The 27,962-nt window shown below is 44.3% G+C and overlaps 3 protein-coding genes across 7 annotated transcripts; all 3 read right to left on the bottom strand.

The window, feature by feature from the left end:
* Positions 1-765: 765 nt before the first annotated feature.
* Positions 766-6,797, bottom strand: trpc4apa (transient receptor potential cation channel, subfamily C, member 4 associated protein a). Its single transcript, XM_061291807.1, has 18 exons — positions 6,629-6,797; positions 5,654-5,782; positions 5,435-5,551; positions 5,276-5,333; positions 5,137-5,207; positions 4,919-5,047; positions 4,586-4,787; positions 4,326-4,511; positions 4,110-4,252; positions 3,898-4,029; positions 3,757-3,815; positions 3,492-3,677; positions 3,321-3,411; positions 3,094-3,234; positions 2,908-3,019; positions 2,660-2,772; positions 2,343-2,549; positions 766-1,589 (listed from the first exon to the last, which is right to left on the bottom strand). The coding sequence occupies exons 1-18, from the start codon at positions 6,752-6,754 to the stop codon at positions 1,452-1,454; spliced, it is 2,340 nt and encodes a 779-aa protein (XP_061147791.1). The 5' UTR covers positions 6,755-6,797; the 3' UTR covers positions 766-1,451.
* A 354-nt stretch (positions 6,798-7,151) lies between these two features.
* sla2a (Src like adaptor 2a) lies at positions 7,152-8,946 on the bottom strand. Its single transcript, XM_061291196.1, has 7 exons — positions 8,686-8,946; positions 8,517-8,613; positions 8,356-8,442; positions 8,170-8,273; positions 7,929-8,081; positions 7,681-7,804; positions 7,152-7,563 (listed from the first exon to the last, which is right to left on the bottom strand). The coding sequence occupies exons 1-7, from the start codon at positions 8,837-8,839 to the stop codon at positions 7,443-7,445; spliced, it is 840 nt and encodes a 279-aa protein (XP_061147180.1). The 5' UTR covers positions 8,840-8,946; the 3' UTR covers positions 7,152-7,442.
* A 489-nt stretch (positions 8,947-9,435) lies between these two features.
* On the bottom strand, positions 9,436-27,447 carry ndrg3a (ndrg family member 3a). 5 transcript variants are annotated; one of them, XM_061291190.1, is made up of 17 exons: positions 27,287-27,447; positions 20,723-20,804; positions 19,528-19,560; positions 14,824-14,929; positions 14,614-14,734; positions 14,375-14,437; positions 14,238-14,298; positions 13,598-13,684; positions 13,262-13,318; positions 12,767-12,870; positions 12,620-12,685; positions 12,492-12,543; positions 12,368-12,415; positions 12,229-12,264; positions 12,094-12,145; positions 10,955-10,993; positions 9,436-10,509 (listed from the first exon to the last, which is right to left on the bottom strand). In XM_061291190.1, the coding sequence occupies exons 2-17, from the start codon at positions 20,777-20,779 to the stop codon at positions 10,355-10,357; spliced, it is 1,137 nt and encodes a 378-aa protein (XP_061147174.1). In that variant the 5' UTR covers positions 20,780-20,804; positions 27,287-27,447; the 3' UTR covers positions 9,436-10,354. The 5 variants fall into 5 exon arrangements, with proteins under 5 accessions (XP_061147174.1, XP_061147175.1, XP_061147177.1 ...); XM_061291195.1 differs by lacking the exon at positions 10,955-10,993 and adding an exon at positions 11,822-11,893 and having other exon boundaries at positions 10,369-10,509; XM_061291194.1 differs by lacking the exon at positions 10,955-10,993 and adding an exon at positions 11,865-11,893 and having other exon boundaries at positions 10,369-10,509.
* Positions 27,448-27,962: the final 515 nt, after the last annotated feature.

Raw genomic sequence — 27,962 nt, 5'->3', positions numbered from 1 at the left:
AACTTTGAACCCGCGTTGACCCCGCGGTGACCCCGTGGTGACCCCATGAACCCGCCTTGACCCCGCGGTGACCCCGTGGTGACCCCGTGGTGACCCCTGGGTGACCTTTGAACCCTGAACTTTTAACTCTAGTTAAAAATCGAAAATGTGCACATGACCCCGTGAACTTTGAACCGACCTTTGACCCCTGGGTGAACTTTGAACCGTAAACTTTGACCTTTGACCCCTAGCTAATTACGTTTTTTTTTTTTTTTTTTTTTAAACCGGCATAGCAGAACGATCCATGGTCTTCAGATGCCGCGCTGTCGCCATCTCCTGGTCAGTTAGTGAAATGCTTTTGCTGATGTTTTTTTTTCTCTCAATTAAAACAAATCAATTAGCCAGTTGGTTTTCTTTATTTAATATCTATTATCAGACAAAACCAAATTGTGAATCAGTCACCTAGGCTATAGCAGAACAAACAATCCATGGTCTTCAGATGCCACGCTGTCGCCATCTCCTGGTCAGCTAGTGAAATGCTTTTGCTGTTTTTTTTCCCTCTCAATTAAAACAAATCAATCAGCCAGTTGGCTTTCTTTATTTAATATCTGATATCAGACAAAACCAAATTGTGAATCAGTCACCTAGGCCAGTGCTTCTCAAATAGTGGGCAGCAGTGCTGGAGCCATGTTGGCCAGACCACGCAACTGAAATGAAAAGGCTCCCCGAATTCGAGTGCCTGCATAGTTTATTCTCTTCTCAAATCATCTCTGACAACAACCACACTTTGTTACAAAACGAAAAGCTTTAATCAACAGGTGTTATAATAAGCAATAAAAACAAGTGGATCTGTGCAACGTTTTATTCTACATTTAATCCAGAGCTAAGAGCCATTATTTAGAACAGGACAAAACAAACAAAGAGTCCCTCGAAGAAGCTTAGGAAGCTTCTAGATTGGATGATTTGAAACGAAGAGCCCTGGGCAAACAATGTGCTGGTCAGGCCAGAAAGCACCAAACGGTGGCCGACTATGAACGGCGGCGCAAATAGAGACAGGAAATGGGGATGGCCTCCGATGAAGACTCGCAGTTGGATGCAGCCATTTGACGCAAACTGAGGCGGCTCGGTGAAAACGTACTCTCGCGACACTTGTCGAGTGAAACTTATTTTATAACATTTTGTAAAGATTATATAAAAAGGCTCTATTTTGTTCCGCCCAAAGCAAACGATCGATGCAGGCGTGATTTTCAAAGGTCCGTACATTGCCATAGCGTGGGGTCGGCTGGCTGGCTGGCTTCGTCGAGACAGCCGGGTGTCAGCCTCGACGTCAGGGCGGCACAACTGGGAGAGCCGGCGGGCGCTTCCACGGCTCAGCAGAGTCCACAGCGATGTCGAGTGCCCCGCCTCACCTGCGAGCCCCGCCCCCCACTGCCCCCTCTCCCAAGCAAACCGCACAGTGCACCCGCTTGCGGTCAATCTTCCAGCAGATCTCTGTCCAGATCCACAAAGGGCTCGTCAATGTAGCTGGCTATGGCACACAGGGAAGTCCTGTCTGAGCCGAGTAACACCGACACCGTCTCCTTCCAGTAGCTGAAGGGGATGCACGAGCTCTGTGGAGACAAAATGCCGTTAGGGGGGAAAAGTCATCTTGACAGCAACTCCTCCCCGACCGCCATGGAAGCTTGGAGCGGATTGACAAGTTAACGCTTCTCATCTTGACAATTTTTATATTCAAAACAAAGTTCTTGTTTACATTTCTTTCAGCAGTATCGTGAATCTAACCGATAGTCGAGATAGGACTTTTGTCACTAACACTCCTCAGAAATGCATAAAAAGATAAGCTCACTGAATTTTTGACATATATTGTGTCCATTATATATATAAAAAAAAATAAGCGCTATGATGCCATTTCAAGTTGTGAAAATAGCTGTGAGAACATGTGTCGCAGTGAATGCAAAAGCTGCCACGGGAAGGCGGCGGCGGCAAAAGTCATAACACAACCTTGACTTCACCTTGGAGGCAAACAGTTGGCCCTCAACAAAGCAGCTGACGGCTGGCAACATGCATGTGAGCCGGTGTTACGTTCCTCTCTGGCATGTGTTCAACATTCCCTCTCCTTTTAGCTCTCCTTTGGTCCTCGCTAACTGCTGCGAGTAACATCTGGCTCAAGACATGCCAAGCTCCGCTCAACGACACTCCCTGCCTTGTACTGACCGCTGGTCTCGCTCTAATAATGATGTAGCTTAAAGAGCACAAAAAGGGTGGGAAACAATGTTGAAATACAAAAGGGCTAGACAGCTAAGACTGCTCGCAACGTATAATGCTCCACCATGCTTAGGGATCGCTCGAGGCCTCGCACTCACATTCTCCAGACAGGTGCTGTCTTTGTCCTTGTTGAGGTAGTGACACTGCCAGAAGCGCAGCAGGTTGCGGAAGTTGTTGAGCAGACAGCCGGGGTACTTCTCGGCGTACTCCTTCTCGCGCAAGGCGTGAAGGTAGAAGGGCAATTTGGCCTTTCGGCGGGCGAGCATGAGGATGACCAAACTGGTGTTCAAACAGCTGACGTTCTCCTGAGAAAAGGACACACGCGGGCAGAAGTGAGTGGCTCTAAATTGGCTTTTTTTTTTTTTAATTTATATTTTTTTATTAAACGCTTCAATGCAGTAAGTTGTTGTCGGACCTGCGTGAGCGTTTGCACGTTGATAATGTTTACTAGTCGGAAAAGGAAGGCCATTCTGTTCTCCATTCTGGCCATGTAAGACAGCAGACAGCATTCGGACAGCACCTCCACCACTGTCAGGGCGCAAAAAGCAAAGTAAGAACAAGTATTTCCAATTGTACAGCGGAAGATGGAAAACAAAATAGCTAAAGGTGCAACAAAAAAAACGGAAGATTGTCCGAATAACTTTTTTTTTTTTTTTTTTTTACCCTTCACATCTTCAGTTTGGCTTTGAAACCGGTCTAAGGAAAGCACGATGCAGCGCACCAACATGTTGGAGTCCACCAAAGAACTGTTGATCTGCGTCAGGAAAGTCTGGAACTGCACAGGACAAATAAAATATTGTCAACTGCGACAAAATAGTTACACTGCTAGCCAGGAAGAGACAAACATACCTTCTCCGGCGTGTTGACATACTTATTGAACCTTTTAAAAGCATCAATGTTGAACTTCATGAGCTCTCCGAGCAAATCGAAGTAGCTCTGCAAGACGTCTCTGGAGGTGCAGCCGCTGTCGATGATGCAGAACAGGATGTGCTGTCACGGGAGGGAAGAAGAGTTAGGAGCGACGTCGCTACAAACAGTTTGTCCTACTCTATTCAATTACAAACAAGTTCAATTACCTCCAGTAGTCCTCTCTTCAGGAGAAACATTTGGTCTGCATAAGAAGTGGCTCCTCTCAGAAAACTTTCCACTGCCCTTGCCTGCCAGAATCTATAGCCAAAGAAAGACAATTAAGGAAAAAAGAGAAAACAAAACAAAACAAGGACCATCTTGTTCACTTTATGGCTGACCTGAAGGATGAGTCTGGTGGCTCCTTCTTCATGACGGTGAGGAGGCGCGTGAGGAGCCCCTTTTTGCCGTCGCACACGAGACTTCTGTCAGTGTTGACCAGCGCCTCCACCTCGGGAATGTTGGCCTTCATGGATATGGCACTTAGTTCATTCAGCTCCTGGCTATTCAACAGCAGGTACTTGTTCCTGAGACACAAAGGTCATGCTTTGAGAGGCCACGTTGGAAATCTCACGCGAGAGCGCTCAAGGTTGAAAGACGACTTACTCGTGGTGGTCACTGAAACTTTGAAGAAGACGCAAAAACTGGATTTTGAAAGAGATTTCCTGCAGCATACAAAAAGACAACATGATGTTAGAAAGATGCCATTTCATGAAACGAGAGGAAAGTCGTTGTCAAAGTGCATACAGGGCTGCAGTCGCAGTTCTCATTCTGGCCGTGCACCACGTGGTTGGAGAGAGTCAATTTCCTCCAGATGAGCTTGTCGAACAAATTATTGAGACCTGGGATGAGACGGAACTCAGCCAGCATCTTGTGGACCTGTAGAGACACCCAAAAAAAAAAAAAGTTAGCGGCACAGCACATCCCGTGTAAATGCCGCACCTCGCGCGGCGCTCTACCTGGTTCCTCTGTCGGCCCATGAGGAGCACACACAGCACATAGAGCACCTCCACTTTGTACATGATCTCATGGACAATTTTCATGGATGGGGGCAGACGATGTCTCAGCGGGCTGGGGACCAGCGAGCTTTCATCTGATGACTCTGAAGACCCAAAAAGAGAAATGTTGTCGGCGTGTTCGGGCATAGCATAAAGTGGCGAAAAGCGTCGTCTTGCCTGTGCTGCTTTGCTCCGCCTCCTCCGTGGCCATCTGCATGAGGGCGTCCAACACCAGAGCGTTGTCCAGCCACGTGTACCACTCCTCCAGCTCCTGCAGGAAATTGGCCCCTGTGGCTTCCGACACCTTCCTTGTGGCCAGCTTACACAGACGCTCGATGAACCCGGGGATGTTCAGCAAGGTGACTGTTGCCAGAGGTGACTCCGTATTATTCTCAATCAGCAGGTCAAAACAAAAGTGCTCTCTGACGACAGCTTACCCTGATTGTCCTCGGCGCGTGAGGGACTCGAGTTTCGTTTCTGCTGAGCGTTTTTGGCCAGCAGGGTGTGCTTGTCGTCGTTGCCCAAGTCGGGTTCCGAGATGGTGACGGAGAGGATGCGGCAGAAGTTGGCCAACTGTTGCTGGTCAAAGCTCTGAACCAGGCCTGACAGGTTAGGGATGCTCTCGAGATGGATCATCTCCTGACAAATGCAAAATACGATGTACCGATAGATGTGAAAATATAGTAGATGCAATATGAGGGAATTTTCGGAGCTTTTGAACGACAAAAATCGTTTCTTTGTATTTATTCAGGGGCAGAAAAAGACATTACCTTCTTAACTCCGAGTATGTCTTCAATTAGCGTAGCGGTCTGTAGAAAGGTCTTCTTGTTCGTCATCAGTGTGAAAAGGAACAGAACAAAGTCATCCCTCGCAGCCAGACTTTTTGTCACCCACTCCGTCTGATAAAAGTCAAAATGGCGAGTCAGTTCATATTAGCGCTGTAGCAGCACACAAAATGAAGGCCGCGGATGCAAATTGGAATACTTACGCAGATGCAGCAATTGTAGAGAACGCTAAGGCAGTCTTTCACCAAATCATCATTCACTGTTGCAACAGCATCTGAAAGTCAGCACGTTTAAGTTAGGCTCCTCTTGGAATTCAACTACAGCTGTGACTTATAGTCTTACTTTTGGGGTTCTTCTTCTGCATAGCTAAGGTGGGTCTCATCAAGAGTTCTACAAGCAGCTGCAAGACAAAGGTAACCATTAGTGTTGTGAGTTTCAGGTTTCAATCCAGGTTGTACTCATACTCATGCATGACAATGGGGTGGAACGAGTGAATCTTACATGGACTCCACCAAAGAGGTCAAAGGTGTGCGTGTTGGGGAAGGTGGATTCCTGAGCAGACTTTCTGTCCTCTGTGACAAAAGACATGGCCTCCATAGAGAGCTGGGATGATAACACCTGGTCGAACATAAAGCCATATGTCGTCACGTTCTTAATTTATTACAGAATGACAGTATAAAATTGAACTAGAAATAGTTGGGTCAATGGAAATCCTCTCACCTTAATGAGGCCATGGGCGTGCGAAAGGTCACTGTTGGGATGACTGCTCTTGTAGAGCTTCTGGAGCAAAGTGGGAATGCCTTGCCATTTGGCTCGCTTGTCTCTCTCCTGAAGGAGACCCCCCGGGAGCTACGCAGCACAATCAGAGGCAAACAAGATTGGAACACACGATGGAAGTAGGCAAGATCAACAGCAAATTTGCTTTGGATTGATGTCAAGAGGCTGTAAAGGACATCTGGGGCATCCCGATTATGCTATCAAAGTGAAAAAGACGAACGTGTTTGGGCTAATTCTGAGTTGAAAATCTTCAACTAGCTCCGATGTACCTAAAGTGTAGACATGTCGTGACAGGTGTTTCTGAACTACTGTTTGACTGAACAACACAAGCCTATAAAAGCATTTAAAAAATCGGCTTGTGCTGCTTAATATACGAGAAGTAGCTAACTTGATCAAGTCAAATTTGTCAAAACAGCTGTTGTCAGCGGCTCCTTTTATGGAAAGTGATCGGTGGACATTACGTAATCGCCTGAGCCGTTCAGCTGGCTAAGCTAGTTAGCTGCCTGCTTGCTTTCGTTTACTGCAGCGTGAAAACAGAAACGGGAGTTGGTTGCAGTGATGTTGCTCCCTAACAGGATTCACGAGACTATAAAAACATGAAGCAAACTGCTTCCGCCGAACCCTCCCTGTTGCTTATGCTAAGCTAATTTGCGCTAACAACAAAAGATTACGCCAACATTTGTGCCCCATTAGCAAGGAGAGCTAGAGGAGGAGAGCTGCACGTTCTACTTGTTTGTTCGGAAAATACCGCAAATGTTGCACCCTGTTGCAAAATGTTAACGAGGCGGTGCGTCGCCAATAACGTCTGCCCGATTGCGTCTTGCTTTTCAGGCAGTACTCCAGAACGCAAATCCCTGGTTTGGGGGCGAGCAACTTTCCGACGTCTTTTGTGTCCAAACGCAACATCGTGTCGCTTACCTGTGTCCCGCGACTAAACGTCTGCCCTGTGATTTTGCTCTCGGTGAACTTGAACACGATATTACTTTTACAATTTCTTTGTTTTGCCCCTGTGCAATGGGACTCGGACGCCTTGAGCGTCGCCATTATTTCTTCTTCCTGAAGTGAGCTGTCCAGGCAGGAAGTGGATGGAAGCTATCATCAACCTGGAGGGCAGTTAGGGGCCACCTGCTGGCCGAGGAGGGAACTCCAGCTTAGCGCGACTTAAACTACGCAAGCATTCTTCCCCACCGAACTATTATATATCTGATTGTTGTTTGTTGTCACTTGCCAACATATCTACAGTATGGAAATTTCCAAAAGTGATAAATAGAAACATATGTCAGCACGGAAAACCTTTCCACTACTCCCTCTCCAGTGATTGCCACTTGAGATCGGTTACATTGATATAAAAAGCACTGTATATCAAAACGATGACTCACCATCAGTTACATTTACTGTACTATAAATGGATGTGCTCATCATTCAAAAAACACAACACATCTGCATTTTAGGATCGGATTAGTTTATAGAAACAGAAAAAAATATTCACTATCATTAAGGTGGCAACACACATATCGCAACACCCACAATTAAAAATAAAAAAGCTATTCACATAAACATTCAATCATCACACATTCATGTATATTGTACATTTAAACTGCAGTAAATGATCAATTAAGAAAAGGATCGGCTTTTCATCAGTTGTCAAATAAAATGAGTCTCAACTACTCCATGTTTAGTCCGGGGTCTTCAAAAGAATATCAGTCTTTGTAGCCAGATGAAACTTTTTGGTTCAAGTATCCCAGCCGTGATCGTTGCCTTCTGTCATTTGGAGGTACGAGCTGATGGACTCCCTCAGGCCTTCACTCACCATTAAGACGCTTGACCCTGTTCTCCTTCTTAGAAACATGGATCTGAAAAATAATTGGAGCGGTGCTTCATAATACTTCATCATCATTAAATGTTTGCATTTCTTGATGTAATGTCTCACGACGGTCCCACGGTACAAGTCAAACTGGATTTTCCCGCACCTGCTGATGTCCTTCCAGTTGTTGCTGGGCTTCCTGTTTGCCGCGGGTTCGTCCTCTCCGGGGACGGCCAAACCCTGGACGAAGCAAGGCCGATCCAGACGACAGCAAAGTTTATCTGCAGACTCTGTAAAATCAGGGGTGGTATACTCTGTTACACCGAACATGAGAATGATTGCATTACAGATAGGTGTGAAGTGAAAAACAAAATGGTTCTTCATATTTTATAATTCACCACCAAGTCAACAAACCTGAGTAGTGTTCCACCAGATGTTTTAGAGAAGCGAAGGAGCGCGTCGGAGATATGTAGATCCGGCCATTTTGGAATCGATAGATGAGGTAGTGTTTTATACAATTTGAGTAGAGAACATTGACTCGCCATCGGACAGACAGAGAAAGGCAACCTAAAGCAATAAGACCACACACACACAGCATTAAGTTACAAAACAGGCAGTAATGTGACGAGCCACTCATCTCACACATAAAGCGGACCTGCGTGCGTCTCTGACTCTCGTATCAAGAAGCTTCCGATGCGGTTTTCTGGTCGCATGAGAAGCTCTTCTGCTTTGTGCCTGCTGATGCCTGTGAACAGCCACCTGGATAGCGAGAGAGAGGAGACAGCAAATATGAAATAATAACTCAAATGGGTTTCACAATGACAAGAATCTCATAATTTACCTGTGTGTCACTTTGGCGACGTATTTGGCGGGAATGTACATCTCTCTACTTGTGGTGATGGACCTGACCATCAAAACATCACCATCACTACGGAGAAAAAATAAATGTTAGCATATTTGCCCGATAATGTGAAATTTATCGTTGTGAGATCAAAAGCATACTGTGATATGATGGTAAGTCTCTCCCCGATGCTCATGCCCAAGTCTGTGCTACCAAATGATGGAAAGTCGTAGAGGGATATGAAGGTGTCTTCGGGGACTGCGCAAATGTTGCATTTGGGTAAATGTTGAAACAGAAAGTCTTGTGGAATGTCGAGCGGATAAATCCTACCTGACGAAAGAGGTTCTGGTGGATTTTCCAAGACGGTCACGTTGTAATTGGACTTGGAGCGGCTGATCCCCATGTTGTTTGATCTCTTTTGGTGGTTGTCTGAAACCCGTAAGCAGTTCCGAGGTGTCCTGATGAAAATGTGCTCATCTGCCATATAAATGGAAGCTCAGCTTCTCCGTCAGACCTACAGAAGGTCAATCTGTATGACTGCTGTGCAACCAGGAAGGCTGCTCTGTTCTTGCAGCAGCAAATGAGTGGGTGGGGTGGTTTTGTTTGTGGATGAAGCTTCCTGTGTACTGCTCAAGAGCATTCACATGCACATCTCTTTGTATTTTTCTGTCTTTTGTTTGAGCTTTCCCATCTTCCGCATCTTTTTCAAGGAACTGATGTAGCCGAATGGCATAAAATCTTGCCGTTGATTTGTTTTGTGGCTTACCAAATGATCTGCTAAGGGACAGCAAACAGTTTAATCTGCTCAAAATTAGACATCAGATTGTGAAAAGAACAATCTCAATATGAATCAAATTCATCACGTCTTTCACATAAATTGCAAATGCGCTGCTAAATATAGATGCCCTCATCTGTGACAAGAGGTGAACATGTTGCGGAAGTAACTGCGGCTTGAAGACAACTCGCCACAATCACTTTGTTCCACTAACAAAAGCAGAAGCGATCACTGAAAGGACCATTTTTTCCTTTTAAACGAAGCTAGCTGTTTTATATAAAATGTAAAACAACAACAAGCTGAAGTACTTGTCATCATCTACCTCTTTATTGAGTAGTAAGTAAAAGAGTCAGCAGACAAGTGAGAGGAACAAATGCCTGGGTCACATGACACGAGTGCAGTAAAATCAACACAAAGCTTAACGACGCAGAAATAAAAGATTCAGCGTAAACAAGGTGGACAAGACAGTAGTACACATTTGAATGCTAAATATTACTTCAAGCTGATTTTAGCTGGCATGACCTTAGGTACACAAAGCCATCTTCCTTCTGCAGCTACGTTTCGTTAAGCAAGCTGCAGAACTGCCCAAGTCGTTTTGAACGTATTGTCACAGACACACAATTGACAAAAAAACTATATTACCAATGTGATGGTGTTTTATTTTTTTTCTCCTCCACAGTTATGCAGGTCCTGGAATGTGCCAAACCAAGTCAACTAGACACTTCTTATCTTCTAAAACATTCAAACAAGACTTAGGCAGTTCCGCTTCTAGGTTAATGCTTAGTCACTTTTATACACTTTCTGCATCATAGTGCCGCAATTTGTAGTCAAGTCTTATAGTTTAAAAACGCACAAATATACAGCGACTCACAATTCATGGAGGCAGCCTCTTTAGATCTCAAACTAAAGTTAGCATTATAGCATTAAAACCAAGTTAGCACGACGATAAAAACAAGGTTATGTTCTAGTACCTTGGAACCAACATAAAAAAACAATAAATACGAGTAAGGTGAGTGGATCACGTGTGAATATACAAGACATCAGAACGGTTAAGGAATGTGTTTCTGTTATAACGAGATAATAGGTTTCTGTTATATGGTTATTACACCCTCTTCTAAATCACATGGTTCGCCACGGAACCTGCGGGCGATGACTCGAGGGAGAGAAAGCGCGTGACAGAGTACATTTAAGTTACAAAGTGAGCGAGTACATGGGTAGAAGATTTTAGCAGGACACCTCCATGGTCTGCGGTGCGGCCGGGGCGTTGTTCTCCAGCAGGCTGTTCAAGTTGTGGCGGCTGCGGCTGCTGTCCATGGAGGTGATGCTGGATGAGGAGGCGGTGCGTGAGCGAGCCAGCCGAGTCATCCCTGCTGACGGCACTGGCGAGGAAAAAAGAAAAAAGCAATTTGAGAAAATCCCCGCCACTTCAAAGCGCACTTGCATTGTCTGATGGAAATCACTACCAAAGAGCTGTGCAAATATGAAGAAAGTAAAGTGAACAAAAAGTTAAGCATGTTTCCATTGGAACATATATTGAGGTATCACAAGAAAAAAAAGAAAGTGTATACAATCAAATAACACCATCAGTTCATGCAAAACAAAATAAAAAAAATAATCCATGCTAAAGGATCTAAACTAGGCTCCAAAGGGGGATCAATGTGCATCAAAGTATGCCAGAAATCCTCGTGTACAAAAAAACACACGGTGACCTAAAGCGTGTCATAGAGAGGATTTCGGCGTACATTCTGCATGCCATTCATCCACCGCGCGGTGTTGTGAGCCTTCAAAGCTTTCAAGTCGGGCAGATATTGAAGACCCTGGTACCTGATTCGTTGCTCAGGTGACTGAGAAGGACATAGGGAACTGTAGGCGATGATTCAAGAAGGAAACAAAGAGGAAGAAAGGTTGAAAAGGTTCTCTTGTTTCAATCCACCTTTTAGCTTATTTGTGACTTGAAACCAAAACAAATCACAATATAAGAGCAAATGAGATTTTTGGGTTGTTGACCTTACATTCCACCACGTAGCATTTCCCACAGTGGCATTGTGTTAATGAGGGAAAAGTAGCTTTCAGAAGCATGCTGAGGTGTTCCGATTTATTTTCCAGCCTCTCTCGGGATGGAAACACTCTTTTTAATCTCAACTAATCCCACAGTGGCATTTGCTCAACAGGAGGACTCGACGGCATTTCAGGCAAAGCACCAAAGGGCACCTCGCTCATTTAGGAACACAAGAGCAGAATTTGAGTTTCGCATTTGTCTTGAATGTCCAAAAACACAGGTTTGCGCTTGACATCATCATGCCTCCACCTGCTTAAAATCAATCCCACAAAAAAAAAAAAAAAAAAAATGCAACCTTGTGTGTTGAGCAATCGAGCAGAAAATTACATTGTAGCTTCTGAACAAGCATAGCTGTACTGACATTTCGATTATAAACTGTAAAGTGAAACTGAAAAATGAAAAGTAGCCTCATGCGCAACGTCTCACATGATCGAGGCCTTGATCGTTATCAGCAGAACCTCCGGAGCTTGCACTTTTCCCATTGCTATTATTTTACACTCTATGACTTTTTGCGGACTTGGACGAATTGAGGCGAACGAAGTTGAACACTGCACTGCAACCAGAGACAGTTTGCACAGAAACCAAAAGCACACCAGACCAAACCCAAAAGCGCTCCTTAGAAATCTTTTCACCATTTCAAGTGTCTGCATCATTTCAGTCACGCTCACACCTCACCTACTGTTCGTTAGCGGTCCTATTGAACACTACAGGGTGCAAAAGGGCAAACCGGATTAGTCTGTTGCTGTGCAGGCAGCAAAACGTGGCCGCTGCACTCGAGTCAACAGGAAGTGCACTGAAGGAGACTGTGACCACATCCACGTCACTGGCGTTGAACTTGCGCGTTCGAATCGGTTTGATTATGTCGTAAGATGCTTTACATAACAAGAGAAACAGGTGTACTTACTGTAGCCCATTCCCTGAACAAAATACTTGAAGGCCTCAGCAAGTTTTCCTGGCTGTCAGCAGACAACATGACAGAGAAGTTAGAGGGCAAAGTGAAGCATTGACACGGATGCGCCTGAAGAAGCGAGAGTCGTACCTGAACAACCTGGGGTAAGCCTCCACAATCGGCCATCTGAAACAATTGAGAAACACCATCAGTTGGAGCCCAGTATGACGACCAACATGTTGCAAATTCAACATTGTGGCAAAATGACAAGCATTGTAAAAGGTTTCACCTTCAGCAGAGTGGTCTTTGTTGGATTTAACCTGGAATTGCACTCCACCTGAAAGAGCAAATTTGAGATGATGTCAAAATCCACAGCTTGATTTGGGGAACAAAGATGACGGTTTGTAATTTACCACAGCGTCCACAGCGGGTGATGTGTCACCTACCACCAGCAAAGCGGGGCACCTGGAAAGGACAAAGATGTAACCCTAAATCACACAACTCCAACTTAATCGTAACAACGGGGGCCATGAACACGTACGTTAGCGTGTTGACGGTGTCCTCATTCAAGCCTACGATGGGCCGTTCGATTTCCAGGTCCTGGCGACTGTGGAAGAAAAACGAGGCAAGGTTGGAGGCCTTACAAAAATAGTTGCATGAAATAAATCAATCAAATGTTGCATCATACTATTGGTAGGAGCCACAAAAGAGGGCCAAGTTGTCCTGGTTGATGTCTTGGGCGATATGTAAGCGGTAAGTCTGGATCAGCTCCTGGTTCTCTGTTAGCTCATCCTAGGGAAAGGAGAGAACATTGATGCTGCTGTACGGTGACTTCCGCAAAGAATGATAGAATCGTCCAGCCTGCATACAACTCATGAGGACAGAGAAAGTAATTAGTGAATGTCTATCTGCAAGATGAGGTGAAAGTGTCCTGGGAAATTTAGTTATGTAGGTCATATACTGTACGTCGCAAAAAAAGTAAAGTATTTAGTAGAAAGCCAAATTAAATCGGAACTATTCCAAGACTAGCAGGTCAGGTCTCTGCCTGCATCCATGTCACTTTTTTTTTCATTATTTGAAAGATAAAATTGAGTTTTAAGTGTAAAAAAAGAAAAGAAAGAAAGAATAACAATAAACAGAGAATAAGCAACCAAATGAGGTCAATGATGTTGCATCAACTCACACTGCTGAAATGATGAGCCATGACTATATCCACCAGGTTACTGGTCCATCCAGTCAGCTGTGGACCAGAAGGAAAAAAATCTCGTGAAAATCTGCTGCATTCAAGCCGACATTCGTTTCAAATGACTGAACATCAGAGGCCTGATTTTAAAACACGACACTGAGCAGTAAACGCATTTAGAGATGTGCTGTCTGAAGGAAATAACCATTAACCTCTTAATACACATTAGATGAAAGCATCCTGCAATACTAAAAATGGCGTGCAAAGACAGGCGAGCGCAGAGGATTGCTGGTAAATAATTGAAACGCTGCGACGGGGTAGCACAGTTGTACTGACTTTCGAAGCCGCCCAGTCGATCCAACCTTCCGCGCACGGGTCAATATTGATGAGCACCAGCCCCTCCACCAGCGTGGGATTGTTCAGCTGCAAAGGCAAGACCAGCTGTCAGAGCTCATAGGATGGAGGAGGATTTAAAATTATTGTCTAGTCTTTGGGGTGAAACAAGCACCACCCTGATTACAGTTGAGGCTTAGCATGAAGCCATTAAGGCAAATGAGGCAACACGTCTTCATGGCAACTGAGGAAATAAATACTGTGAGAAGGAAGCTAAAAAAATATAAACGGCACCACGGATGCTGTGACTGGGAAACAACTTTGTTTCTACTCCGTTAAAGCAAATGAATGTCGGACTCCATTTTTCATTCTCAACAAGACAAGCGCGGCTGTGATGTTCCTTAAGGTTGTTTCCAACCACGCTCTCGCTTTGTCTCATTTGCTCTGCTCTAGTTCTTTCTCTTTTTATTAACACAGATTACACTCATTTGAGCTCTAATGCTTCAGGTGGGGAAAAGAAGCCGGAAAACACCAGAGGGATTCATCAGCCAGACAGACTGATGAGGAAACTGCGTTGGACGAAGCGAAGGAACCAGACGCGAGGCCTGGAAGAGCCTTTTTTCATACAGATGTTTGGACTCACGGCGAAGCGAGAGAGGACGTATGCTCCTGCTCCCACACCGATGCCGATGACGCTGTTGACCCTGCGGGGAAAGCGCCAGTTACAGCGAGACTGTGAGCCAATATATGCAGACGACGGCTGTCACGGGCGTTACTCACTTGAGCTGAGTCATCACGGATGGCAGCATTTCAGCCAATTCATCCATAGTTGGATAGCGATAGCTGGGGACACATTGGTCACAGAAGAGCATATGAACCTCCTTGGGTCCGTTCTTTATATGTGTAAATTAATACGGCAAGTTGAGCTCATCACAAATAAATGTAGGTGCCCATTAGCAAATAAAGCTCCTCTATTTGCACTAAAATAGCGTTATGAGCAGACGCAAAGCAACTCTCACCTGCTGGGGAAAGGGGGTGCGCCCTCCTGCTGGCCGGGCGCGTCCACGTGGACCACCGCAAAGTGCTGTGTGATCTCCTGCATGTCCTCGTAGTTGAACAGGGTGTTGAAGCACGACTTGTCTGGAAATGTGCGAGCGGAAAGCGCAAATTGGGTAAGGGTTCCGATGTTTTGCTCACATCCGTGTTGTGAATATGTTCTGCTGACTCACGATTGAGGCCAATGTCGTGATAGGTGAGGATGATGGGTCTGTTGCCCTTGGGAACACCCCTCATGGTCACATGGAGAACGCCATGAGGAGTTTCAATGTCATGCTCCTGTAGCAACAAATGTGGGGGGAGTCAAGAGATGATCACGGTTATCAAGAAAAGAAAAGAAAACAAAATTGCTTTTATGTAAGTGTGCCCAACGGCTGTTTGACAGTCTCATGAATAAATCCCATGAACCTACAAAATTGATGTCTTCTTCATCTACAAAACTGCCAATGCGGCATATTTCTCTCTCTGGCTAAGAAGTACAAATGAAGAGTTGAGGAATTAAAAGGTTGCTATAAAAAAACAACAACAACAGGGGCATTATGTGTGACTTGCTTGCTTGGGCGTTGAATAAACAACTTCTGCCCCACAACAAGGAAATATTAAAAATACAGTAACGGGACATTTCTATGGGGTCTGATTCAATTATTGGAGTGACATCGCCTTTCAGTTGTTATAAAACTTTAACAGAAGAGGGATTTTAGTCTCAGAATAACAGGATGAATGATTTAGAAAGTCCCACTCGGGCAAAGCATTTGCATATTTAAAGAGTCTCTCTTTTAAGGATGCAGAGCATGCAGCAAGCTCCTCTCCAGCAAACGCCCCCTGTGCCCTTGGATAGAAAAAAACAAAGAAAAAAAACCCACTGAATGAGCTGCTGTACAAGGATTTTTCATCAAGAAAAATGTCCTTTTAAAGGTGAGCACTGAAAATTGCATGCAGCGCTATTACAAGTATGACGCTGCAAAAACTGCTTTGTCGAGCGTCTTCGTCGAGGGAGGGAGGGAGTGAGGCATTTAAATTCAGACCAGCATTTTCTTTTCATTTGAGCACAAGAGCTGCTTTAGTCACACAACATCCAAGTAAATAGCTCAGCGGGGTCATTTGAAGATGCTGGAATGTAAACGGTGAATTAACACAATGGGAAAAATCGTGCAGGTGAGGCTTTGGGCATTATTTCGAAACTAGTGTTACATTGTAAGATCTGAAATATGAAAGAGCAGGCAGGTCACTGCGCTCTCCTGGTCTCGAGGCCTCTTGGGATATCAAGAGAGAGAAACACTCTCTGCACGCTGCCGTTTTTGTAGCTATATATTTTGATGCTTTGAGATGATGGACAACCTGACAGAGGGGCTGAAGGTTAGTCGTCAGGGTCTCAAGGACAAGGCTGCGGTCGTTTGAAATGAGCAAACATGCCGACACGAGACTTTCATTTTGGCGCAAGTGTGGCCACGGTCTGGTTCACACAATTACGGGCAACAAAACAACATGGAGGGAGCCAGCAGCTGCATCGGAAGCTACTAAATATAACCTCACTAAATATAACTACAATTGTAAATCAAACAAGGCTTCTCGATCATTGAAATTCAATCTGATAACTGATTAATTGACGATGAATGGAAACTGCTACAGGCACATAGCTACATAGTGGCAACTGTATTTCAAAGTATTTCCGCCAATGACGTCAGCAAGGACACAAAAAGTCAAGTGAGAAAGTACTCGATGTCCCACCAGCCAAAAACATGATGGCATGAAGTAAAACGTGAAAGCAAGATGAGATACGCTGACAAATGCAGCAAAGACAAGTCCGGCGTGACTCATGAAAACGGACGCGAGCCATCATTTCAAGATATCGTGCCTTCCCCGAAAAGTTATGCCGCACAAGAAAATAAGGATTGTCAAATGTGAGAGGAGAAGCAGGCCTTGAAAAGCCGTTCAGCTGCCAGCAAGGGTTCTGCTCGGAAGCATTATCGATCCGGGAGATGCGTCTGAAATCATTTCTTGTAAACAAACACAGTGCAGCATCACGACGGGGGAAAAACAAATTCGGGGTGGGGCCGTGTGACTGCAGCTCAACTGGCTTTTTATTTGTGTGACAGTTTTTTGAATGGGCAAGCTCACCCCGCACCAGCTTTGTGGCTCATGAGGTTGCCACAGGCAACTGCAAGGTGAAGAAATTTAGGTGGAGGAAAACAAGCGCAGTTTGTCACGCTGTCCCTTTTCCTCTTATCAACGCGCCCCTCGCCTGCTCACACCACCCTGCTTGGAATATCAATCACCGATGAGGGAAGCATTACATGGCAGAAAGCCTGACCAGTCAGCAACTGCCAAATGACGTGCACACACGCACGCACACACACACCGAGTCTTTTGCTGTGCCACAGCATTGATACTTTTTTACCAACAAGCATAAATAACATTATTATAACATCACACTGTTCGCTAATGACACAAACACAACCAGCGCTGTCAACATGCATGTGTCATCAAATCTTGCAAGTGAAGATTCAAGGTCTCCAGGAGAAGCTGCTAAATTGGATTTCAGCGTATTATTGCTACAATGTGTTGGGATGTGTGACCTCCCAGCATTTTTGGGCGAGGACAGAAAAAGACTTTGATGACTTGAAAAAGAAAAAATAAGACAAACAATGTGAAACCACAGATGTGGTCGTGACACAAACACACCTGCAGCCTCAGACATGAATCCAAACATACATGACCCCGCTCTCCCTGGCAGGCACGTACGCACCTTTTAGTTGCACAATATTGAACATCACTGAGCATCATGGCACTTCATCTTTCGCAATTTACAAGCTGAGCTGACTCCAAGTATGGACATGCACACACAGACACACTAAATGGTCATGCCAAACTAGCAGCTGTCCATGGGAAAAAAAAAAAGTCTCTGCTGTCTCCCGGAGGTGGTGACAAGGACCACCAAAGCTTTCTCCTTCCCAGCTGCTATTGCTGAGTCGTTGGGGAAATCACACATTAAGCCAGCCCAGTCGCGAGCAAAAACCCGAGCATCCAGTCAGGTGTATCGAGAGGCATTTGTCACTCACCACTCCATTGCCAGAGCATGCAATCTGGTCCAGATCCAGAATAGCTGACATTGTTCCCCCACACTGGAGAGTGGTGTGTTATGCTATGTATGACTGTGTGCTAGGCAGCTTTGAAGAGCTCCGAAAGGAGGAGGAGGAAGAGGAGGAGGGGTTGGAAGGAAAGCAAGGATAAGGTTTGGTGGCGGCGGTAACAGCAACAAGACGAAACGAGAGAGAGAGAGAGGAACACAGCAAAGGAAAGTGAGGAAGGGATGGGCAAATCTGAATGAAAGCGGAGGATGCAGATCGACCCGGGGAGGGTGTAAGAAACGAGGAAGAGGAGGCGGAGGATTGGAAGCACGCAGATTGTGCTTAGTAGTCACAGTGGGTCTGCACGTTCAGCCTTCAGTGCGTCTAATTGGATTGCGGAGAGTCAGGTGGGTAGAGGGTGGAGCCATGAGGGGAAAAAAACAACGGTGGGGGTGATGATAGTGCAAAGATGCAGAGACCATCCAGGAATACGGCAAGGCTGCTGACATCCTTCACTCAGGCACGCTGGTTGAACTTGAAAATGTGTCTCCTCAACTAAATATTATGTTCAGTCATTATATTGAAAATAAAGTGTCTGATGTGAGAGGATGAATCTCATCTGAAATTATTTTGGAATCATTTTCCTCGACAGTTTTGAACTCTCCCTTTTGTCCCCTGCATAGATGAGAACAGTGGAGGACGCTTGTCTCAAACTCGTCCCTAAAAACTGCCAATCCTGTGCAGCCAATAACCAGCAGCATAGGTGGGTCTCAAGGAAAAACGTTGGATTCTCATTGGTCACACCATGCATGCATCAGCAGCAAACTTGTTTTTCACCACACTCAAGTCTACAGTCAAATGGCCAATAGAGGGCGCTGGTGGACCAAATCTATTTGAATGGACAAAGGCAATGGACAAAGGACAGCTTTCATAACACACTGAAAATGAACTGTTGCCCTTTTTTCCAACTATAACATATTTTCTTTTGCGTTCTGCTAAAAAATTATCCCCCCCAAAATATGATGCAACCTTCTCAGCTACTTCCACTCCACTCACACGGTGATGGTGCCACCTCTAAATGTTTTACTATAAATTATTCTTTATTTTCCAAATTGGTATAAGGTCACATCTCTGCAACATCTACTTACTAATGCATGCATGAGATGAAAACGAGAAGCAGAGTACAATTTGATGTCAGCGCTATAGCACCACAATAAACTAGCTAATAGTGCCCTCTTCTTGGCACAGTTAGAAATTGCCAGTGATGTTTTGCATACACTGTGGCAAGAGGAAAGCAGGGGACATTTCAGCCCACCGCAAATAAAGCAGTAGAAATACGACTTAACATAAAAAAAAACTGAATTCATAGAATGACAAGCACAGGAAAAAGCAAACATTAAATTCACTACTTCCTTTAAGGGGACAGTCGAGGATTTGCTCTTGATGAAATAACCCCGCGTAGAACATACAGTAAATAAAGGCCTGCAGTCCCGTGGTTGGAGGAGGCTGAGTCACGCCATCCTCAGTCCGGCAGGGACGTCATAAACAACACAGGACTGCGGCGCCACACCCTCCACAGAGGTTGTGCGCTTTCAGCCATATTGCCTCATCGCATGTCAGTGGATCGTTAGAATTTATCTGCAAGTAGGTTCATACATATTTGCCAGTCAAATTTGTTTTTAGTTTACATTGGCAGTTTCAGACTTCCGTACATTGGTGATAAAGACTCTCCACAGACCAACCATTAATAGAACAGCCTTGAATTTCTGCTTCCCAGATAAATAAACAGGGAGAGACAACAGAACTCACCTGACAGTCAAAATCCTGAAAGTTGCGTGCATTCTGTAAAAAAACAAAAACAAATTCCTTTGAATTACATTCTTACCTAAAATTAGGTCTTTATTACTTACAACATTAAAGTCATTTATCCAAACCAATATAATAGTTGTGTGCACACTGAAAATATCTTCTTTTCAACTGGACAGTGTCATGTCTAAGTGGCAAAATGGAAAAAAACAACAAATATTTTGCTGCTTGATTAATATTCCATGAACAGTACTGTGCTTAGACTAGTGGGGCCCTATAGAGCATTTTAGTAAATAATAAATAAAAATGTTGACTTCCTCACTTGGTTGTCAGGGATTACAAATTGCCGCACCACTTTTGGCCAGTATGTCGGTAAACATTAAGGCTATTAGATTTTGTAAATGATTGTTATTTGTGTTGATATCGAAGCAGTAGATGCTGCATGAGAAAGGCAGCAAACATTTGAGAACGGAGCTGTGGGAATCAGTCGGGTACATACGGCTTCTCGGGCTTAATTAAGCTCACTAAAGTGTGTTTGTGCTCCACATAAATCTATTTTGATAACGCAGTTCCTTTTGCTGCATTGTGCTTTGCAATGATTGCTTTTTTTGGAGGTTGTTGAAAATGAGCCAGCCACTAGATGGAGTGAGAGGACAGTGGCAGTCTCCTTATTTTGAAGATGATCCATTTCCCAGCCTGTCTTTCAAAGACTGAGAAGTGTTCCCCAGTTCAGTCAAAAAGGAGGAAGAGCTGATAACAGCATCCTCATATGCTCTCTGTAACTGGATCGGGAAAACATTGGCTGCAGTACACGACAAACACTCCAAGGGGTCCCTTGACAAATCTTTTTTTCATTATATCTGATGCAGACAAATAGGGACAAGGCAGAGATTTTTTTTTTTTTTTTTTTAGAGCACATTTAGGATTTGTCCCAGCTCAATAAAAGTAGAAAATATTTCTATTTTTGTCCTACTTTTGCCTTTGATATTTTTCTTCCGCACCATTGAGGACATAAATAATTCACTTTGATGAACAGTACTGCAGAGTAGGAATTTGTGGTCTATTAGTGGATGCATTTGAAGGGGAGCACTATTTGTGGCTTTAACTGTGTTACACCCCCCCGCCGTGTGTGTGTTTTTTTGTTTCAGTGAAGAGGTTTCAGGCAGGGGTCACCAGCAGCCCTTTTGGACCAACGCACCTTATTGGTCAGGAGCGGCTTGATCTCAGTCAGCTGTACATCCTGGAGCTCATCCATGATCCTTTTTGGTCACCGTGGAGCGCTTCAACCAAAGAGGAAAACAAAGAAAGGATCAGGAGATATGGCTGGCATTTGTGATATCCCTTTCACCAGAAAGGTCACGCAGCTTGTTGTCGCAGGTGGAGTGCGCGAAAAAACAAATCAGGCCGACTTTTACCCTTGGAAGGGGGGGGGACCCTTGGTCATAATTAGTGAAGAAGATCACAGACATCAAAATGTCCGCCTACACCCCTCCCCAGGAAATTTCCCTGCGTGCGCCATGTGAGGACAAGAATGCATTGAGACAACCACACGGCGAGAAACCTAAATGGGCAGCCTCGACACTTCCTGTGCAGTGAGAAAATCTTTGAGGGTGACCTTGGATTGCAGACAACCTTGACGGCTGGTTAGGTAGAGCAGCCAACAAACAGTGTGAGGGACCAGCAACAATCATTTTAAAGCGTCAGTTACTCTCCCACCACAGACACAGCGAGGCCTGGTGACGCACGAATATGGTCAGAGGTCGTCCTGTTCTAGCAAGAGATGGTGTCAATGCCCTGAAAGAAAAAACCAAGAAAGCAGCAGGAAGCAAATTGTACATAAAACAACTTGAATGGCTGTGAGGGGGGAAAACAAGACCGACCAAATCCCTGCTGACAAATCCGGCTCAAGTGCCGACTAAATAATATTTAGACAAGTGAACCAGGAATAAAAAACAACAAATACTGTGCATGCTTGAGCAGATTGACCTGTTCAATCCAACACTTCCTTGCACTTGTGCGTAACGCTGAATTACACAATTGTAGGCGGTCAGTCTTTGCAGTTAGGGACAAAGTGGCTCAGGTGAGCGACAAAAACAAACCGATTTCCTTTTGGGAATCGAGCCCCTCAGCCTAATCGAACTCAACAGAGCTGCTCGACTGTTGAGCGTGTGCAGCCGTCGCCATGGAGACTAAGCTTGTTGCTGATGTTTATTCTAAGATGGGATATCCCCAGGGGGAAAGATGTGAAGCGAGGAAAGAATGGCAATACATTGTGCTCGGAATTAGGAATGAATGAAGCATTGCTCCTTGGGGCAATGCGTCTTTGGTGACATTTCGCCCTCGCCGAGGTTTGAGTGAGTCATGCGCGGCCGCTCCAAATGACAGCAAAGCACCGGCGGTGGAACTGCGGCAAAATATTAGGAAATGTAGATTTCAGCCACGGCAAGGAAATCCCTCTTGCTGTTTACACGTGGTAGGTGACCCTCTTAAATTGTGAGTAGGCCATTGTGGATGATGAATCACAGCAGAAAGTGGGGGCATGCGTCATCTGTCAGTCCGCCTTTTCCGTACGACAAATCCAAAAGTAAGGAACACAAGCGTGTCTGTGCTTAACCGGCGCCTCGGTATTAACTAGGACCTAGCAGACTTCACACCTCAAGAGAAAGTAGGCCAGAACAAATTCCAGAGATGCTGTTGCTGCTGCCAACCAACACAAAAGCCTTACGGGTGGGTATGTCCCTTTTTCTTTGTGCAACGCTGGCCCAAATGATGTGTGCATTGCTGAGGTAGCACCTAACTCACTCAAAACGCCAGCAAACATCTCTAATCATCTCCCGGGATATTCTTCTAAAACAAGAGTGCCAAACTCATTTTTGTCGCGGTCCGCAATGTCGTCATAGTTTTCTTCAGATGGCTATTATGAATGTCAACGCTTTATATTATATACAGTATAGGCGGCACAACAAACTGATGAATTACTAGTTTTCCAATCAGAGACTAGTAAAAAACTATTTAAATATTTTTTAAAATAAATGGTAATAAAAAATGCTAGCAGTGTCTTTATTTTTAAAAGTGAAGACAATTTGAAATTTTAGTATTGACACGAAGTGGATGTCGAATTTGTCTTGGAAGGCCACATAAAATGAGGTGGCGGGCCGCATCTGGCCCCCGAGCCTTGTGTTTGACACCTACGTTCTAAGACTTCGTTGTTATCTGTGCAATTTGATGATTATCCTCAAGACACATACGCAGACCGATCCCCTTTTGTTCCTCTGAATGCATCACAAAAACGATTACGAAATACCTCTCTGATGTTTTCTTCTGCCTCGAGGGTCTATTCTTATCTGACGGTGGCTTTGAAAATGAAAACAGGTACTTACAGCCACAGCCGGCTTTGGATTTGAATTTCAGAATGGATAGAGTCGAACATCCAAACACAATCTGGTCAGACAATTGTTTTTTTGTTTTTTTTGGAACAGTGCAGGCATATGTTAACAAATCAAATATTAAAACATCAAATCACGCATGGGCACATTACCGCTTTCAGGGTTGCACACATACACAATGGCGCACAGACACACACATTTGTGGCATAGGATTGATGCACATCTCTTGAACAAGGGCAGTTACATCTTTATAGGGGATATTCTGAAGTGATTGCCCATCCGTAAAATGATGAATGTGTTCGAGGACCAGCCTACTTTATTAAAGACGACTGTATAAATTCAGACGCAGCAGTGGCGGCTCCAGTGTGTCTGCAGATCCTGCCCACCAAACTCACACAGACGGCTGCAAATATTTTATAACCTCTTTATGGATCATCCATCAATAATATATTAATCACGCGTATCCAAACTATGCACAACCCTCAATGAAAGCACATAATTGTCGTGCGGGGTGAGTGAACACATAGCTGGCCCACTTCCCTTCAAATTGCTGTGCAACAAGCAAGAACCATTTTGATTCTGAATGAAGAAATCGTCCTCGGTTTTGTTCCAACCAAAATCTTCATCTATTCTTCAAACTTTCAGGAATGATTCTCTGCTGCAGCGAAAAGAGCCTGAAAGGTCGAAAATGCAACATTCGGGGGTCAGACCCGCTCCGACACACTGGATGGAAACATTTGAAAACTGCATTCATAAAACATGACCGCAGTCCAAAGACATGAGGGTCAACGGTGTCAAGACCTCAGATTGCGAACGCCCAGCACGGCGCCAAGTGCACCAGCGTAGCAATCGGCACGCAGCCTCCCGAGAACGCAAGCTCAGCTAACAAAGCACCCCATGTGGTCAGCGTGCCGTCATGACGGCTGACAACTCAATCGGCCTGAGAAACACAAGGGGTGGCTCCTCTGACGGCGCCCCTCTCAGATGTCCGGCGTGGAGGCCGCTGGCGTCCTTGGCAACTCGTCTTTTATCCTCAGCTGATAGTGCCGCTGAGCTCGAATGACCTTTTTTACCACCATGTACGTGAAGGGGTTAGCATCTCTGCAACCGTTTCAAACGTGGAATTCAATTCAATTTGAGAAAAGTCACAGTAACTTTTTAATACTACTAATATATACTATTCTAAAACTCTTACTGAAGTTGACAAAAATTATGTACAATGAAGCTCATATTGTTTATTTTAAACTCTAATATGTATGAAACTATTGCGCTTGTAAAAAAAAACGAAAAAAAAAACTCCACAAAGACGGAATTACCGATACACTTGTGACTGCGAGTCATCTCATTTTGGGTGTCCCAATTGAGCAGATGCTTCAAGGAACTCCGCCTGAAGTGCTTTACGCAACACGGCCGGCGGCGTGAGGATAATGCAGTCTTTAGGGAAGGTGCAGCAACAACAACCATCACCACCAATATTATTTAAACTTTGAGTAGGTGTGCCTCCCTAAACAGAAAAATGTGCAAATTTATGTATGACACATGTTTTGAGTCCAGGCTCAAATTATAATATATACAAGTCACATCTGTGTATAAGCACCGAGAGCCAACATATGAAAAAAGTCCGAGTTATAGTCAGGAAATGACTGGTTTTGTCCTGTTGGACGAAAAAAAAACATGTTTCCTTGGGAAACAAATATGATTACAATCGGTATCATGGACCCGATCACAATATCTCCATTCAATTTTTATCAAGGGGCACATCTCACGTCCAAATGTAAGACCTGAGATCAACAAGTACCTCTGTGTTGCTAAAATGGAACACGAGGACTGCAAACTGCGAGGCGCAAGATCAAAATACTCTTTTAGATAGCACGCAAGGGATAGACGTTGGGTTTGGTACGGGACGAGAGGGATTCACGCGCCTGTTGGCCTCAGCTGTTTTTGTTCGGCCGTTTGGAAGCTGCTGTGCAAAGCTGTAATTCCATCCCTCCTACAGCTTCAACTACAGGTGCAACTCAGAAACAACAGAACGTATCGACAAAAAAAAAAAAAAAAACACAGCAAAATAGCGCATCTACACTGGAGAGCTGCTCGTTTCAAGGTTTTCATTTCCAAGCGACATTAAACGTCAAAGTTGGACGCACACACGCGCGCAGTGATTACTGGCTATCAGCATATTGTCTTAATTACTGCCAGCGTATCTCCAGCAAATATTTTCCCTTGACATTCAATCCTGCCCAAAAAGGATTTATCACTTTATAATACGCTCTAATCTCAATAGTCCTTTTTATGCAATTTGTAATGCCTCCTGAAAAACAAGTTTCATTTAACTATCAGCTATCAGCATATTGTCTTAATTACTGCCAGCGTATCTCCAGCAAATATTTTCCCTTGACATTCAATCCTGCCCAAAAAGGATTTATCACTTTATAATACGCTCTAATCTCAATAGTCCTTTTTATGCAATTTGTAATGCCTCCTGAAAAACAAGTTTCATTTAACTTTTGCAACCTTTGTGTCACTGCTAATGATGCTAACGCCATGGCATCCATGGGGGACACCCATGTTTGAGGTCACTGAGCAATTCAGTGCTATTACCTTTCAATTTGGACTTTTTTTTAGGCTTCTGTGAAGCTTATGCTAAAACGTGTGATCGAGGAATCCATCAGTAATCCCCTCGACTCTGTTCCTTTGTTACAAAAGAAAAAAAAAGTCATTATCCGTCAATTACTGTCAGAAATTGGATATTCGGAATCGAGCTTCGGGCCCTATCAGCTGTCTAGTGCATATGAATGAGAATGTTTCCTATGCCCTTGTTAACAAATCTATCACAAAAATCTGCTCCTTTTTTACACTGAATTAGCTTCCAAGCAAACTATATGTTCTGTATAATAATCAACCAAGAGAAGAATACCTCCTAGGATACAGCAATAAACCTCTTTTGCTATGTCAACAAAAGGCTGGTTAACAGCAACAGCGCTTTTCTGTTAATAGTTAGCCATGGAATCTTCCAGTCTGAACAATGACAGTGTTGTAAGTGGAAACACCTCGGGTGTTTGTTTACTGTCAAAACTCCTGTCACACTTTCCAGGTCATGTGACTGCTGGAGGTGCTGTGGGAGATGAAGACTGGAATTTTACTGAGAAATATGTTAGATGAAGCCATCGTGTCTTTAACAATGATGTTGACATTAGGTAAGGTGCCTCGTGGGATTCAAAGTAAAGTTCCCCGTTCGGCCTGCTTATGATGGACATTTTCAGTGGGGGCAGGTGAGGCAACTTTTGGGCTTGACACTCGCAAAAGTAAGGTGGTTAACTTCCCGAAAACTATCGGGACGAACAAAGATTTTAGATGAAGGTTGGCTTGAGTGGGGCAGTCAGCAATATAACCTAACCTGACACCAGCTCTGCAAATAAAAAGTTTGTACAATAAGGTCTTTGTAGAATAAGGTCAATTTGTCATTCGTTTTTTTAAAGGTATTTTTAGCCTATATAACCCACCCCAGGTTTACAAAATACATATATAATAACTCCCTTTTACTGCCATTAAAACCAACACCTGACGCTTTACTTCCCACCTGTGTGACCTTCAAGGTGCCACCAGTGACATTGTCCACCATAATATGCTGACACTACAATTCTAGAATTTGACTTGGTTAAACTATAAAATGATGGATGTGACTACACAAACTGTCACAGACACACTATTTGAGGGGGAAACAGATGACTGTCAAAGTAACATTTAGAGTGACAACATTCAAAGATAATTGCGCTAATGCAAACTCTCAGACCATAAACTAGGTCGAAGAGTTTGTATTAGCGCATAGATGAGTTGCCAATGTAGCACCACTTGTAATGACAGCCAAAGGAACACTTCATTACAAATGCTAACGCACCGTTGTAATGCAATCCGGATGACTTCCATAAAGATGCGAGTGTACGCATTGCATATGCGAAGCTAAAGCATAAATATGACTATTTAAAGCAAAAGCGCACACTTTCCATGTTATGTCATGGTTGCTGACCGACGCCGTAGGAATAGAGACAGCCTCGTGTGCGCTTCCATTAGCTTGCGTAGGTGATAGAAGACAAAGTAAGGCTGAAAAGTGGCGACACGGGGAAGGAAAGGGAAGCAACATAGCAGCACTGCTGGGAACTCCATTGAAACTGCAGCGGAGCGCCTTGCTCACGTTCTCTAAACCTAAATGTTTGAATGAATATGGAAATAATGCTACATAGCGACGGCGGTCACGACGCGTCCATGACAGCAACACGAACAGGTTGGGGGGGGGGGGGGTTATCCGACGAACAGATTATCTCTTGGCACATCTGTAATTTACAATGCCGAAAGGATAACGCTGCACGACACATGCTTACCTTGACGATGCAATAGTAGCGTTTTGTTTCGCTGTTGGTTTTGGGGTAAAATACGAAGAGCGCTGCGCTATTTTATCGTCAAACGTAAGATTCACCGCACTAAGCTCGCTTGCCGCTTCCTCTGCTCCAACTAGTATTTCGACGTGATTGTGGGCGGTGCTACACGCTGCGTCGGAGACGGTCGGACAGCCAATCGGAGAAGACTCTACCGAGCAGCGACAGGAAGAAGAAACAGAGGTCATTTTTTTCCCATTTTTGTCAACTTCTTTTTAATTTTTGACTATTCTATCTTTATTTGACAAAAATAAAATAAATAATAATGTTGACCGAATAAATAAATAATAGTGATTTGAAAGAAACAGGACGAATATGTGGATGGACAAGTCCTTCTGTTCTGCCGGTCAACTAAAACGATTAACTACAACGTATTATGTAACCGCTCCAATCAGCTATGATGGAATCATATCAGGTCTGCACGCAATTTGTTATGATGTGCTTGTCTGTGTCCCCAGCCACTAGTCGATGAGCACGATCGCCAAGCTCAGCGGCACTTGGGCAGAAAAGGACTCAGTCCTGTTGCTGGTGTCCAGCACTATAAACATTTAGTCACAGAATGCTGCCACCAATTTTGATCCGATTGTGCAAGAGGCCAAATCGGCTAAGAAAACACGTTACA

This window comes from Syngnathus typhle, linkage group LG11, assembly GCF_033458585.1.
Source record: "Syngnathus typhle isolate RoL2023-S1 ecotype Sweden linkage group LG11, RoL_Styp_1.0, whole genome shotgun sequence".
Classification (NCBI taxonomy): Eukaryota; Metazoa; Chordata; class Actinopteri; order Syngnathiformes; family Syngnathidae; genus Syngnathus; species Syngnathus typhle.
The sequence above is the reverse complement of the archived record's forward strand: the minus strand, read 5'-3'. Positions and strand labels throughout refer to the sequence as shown.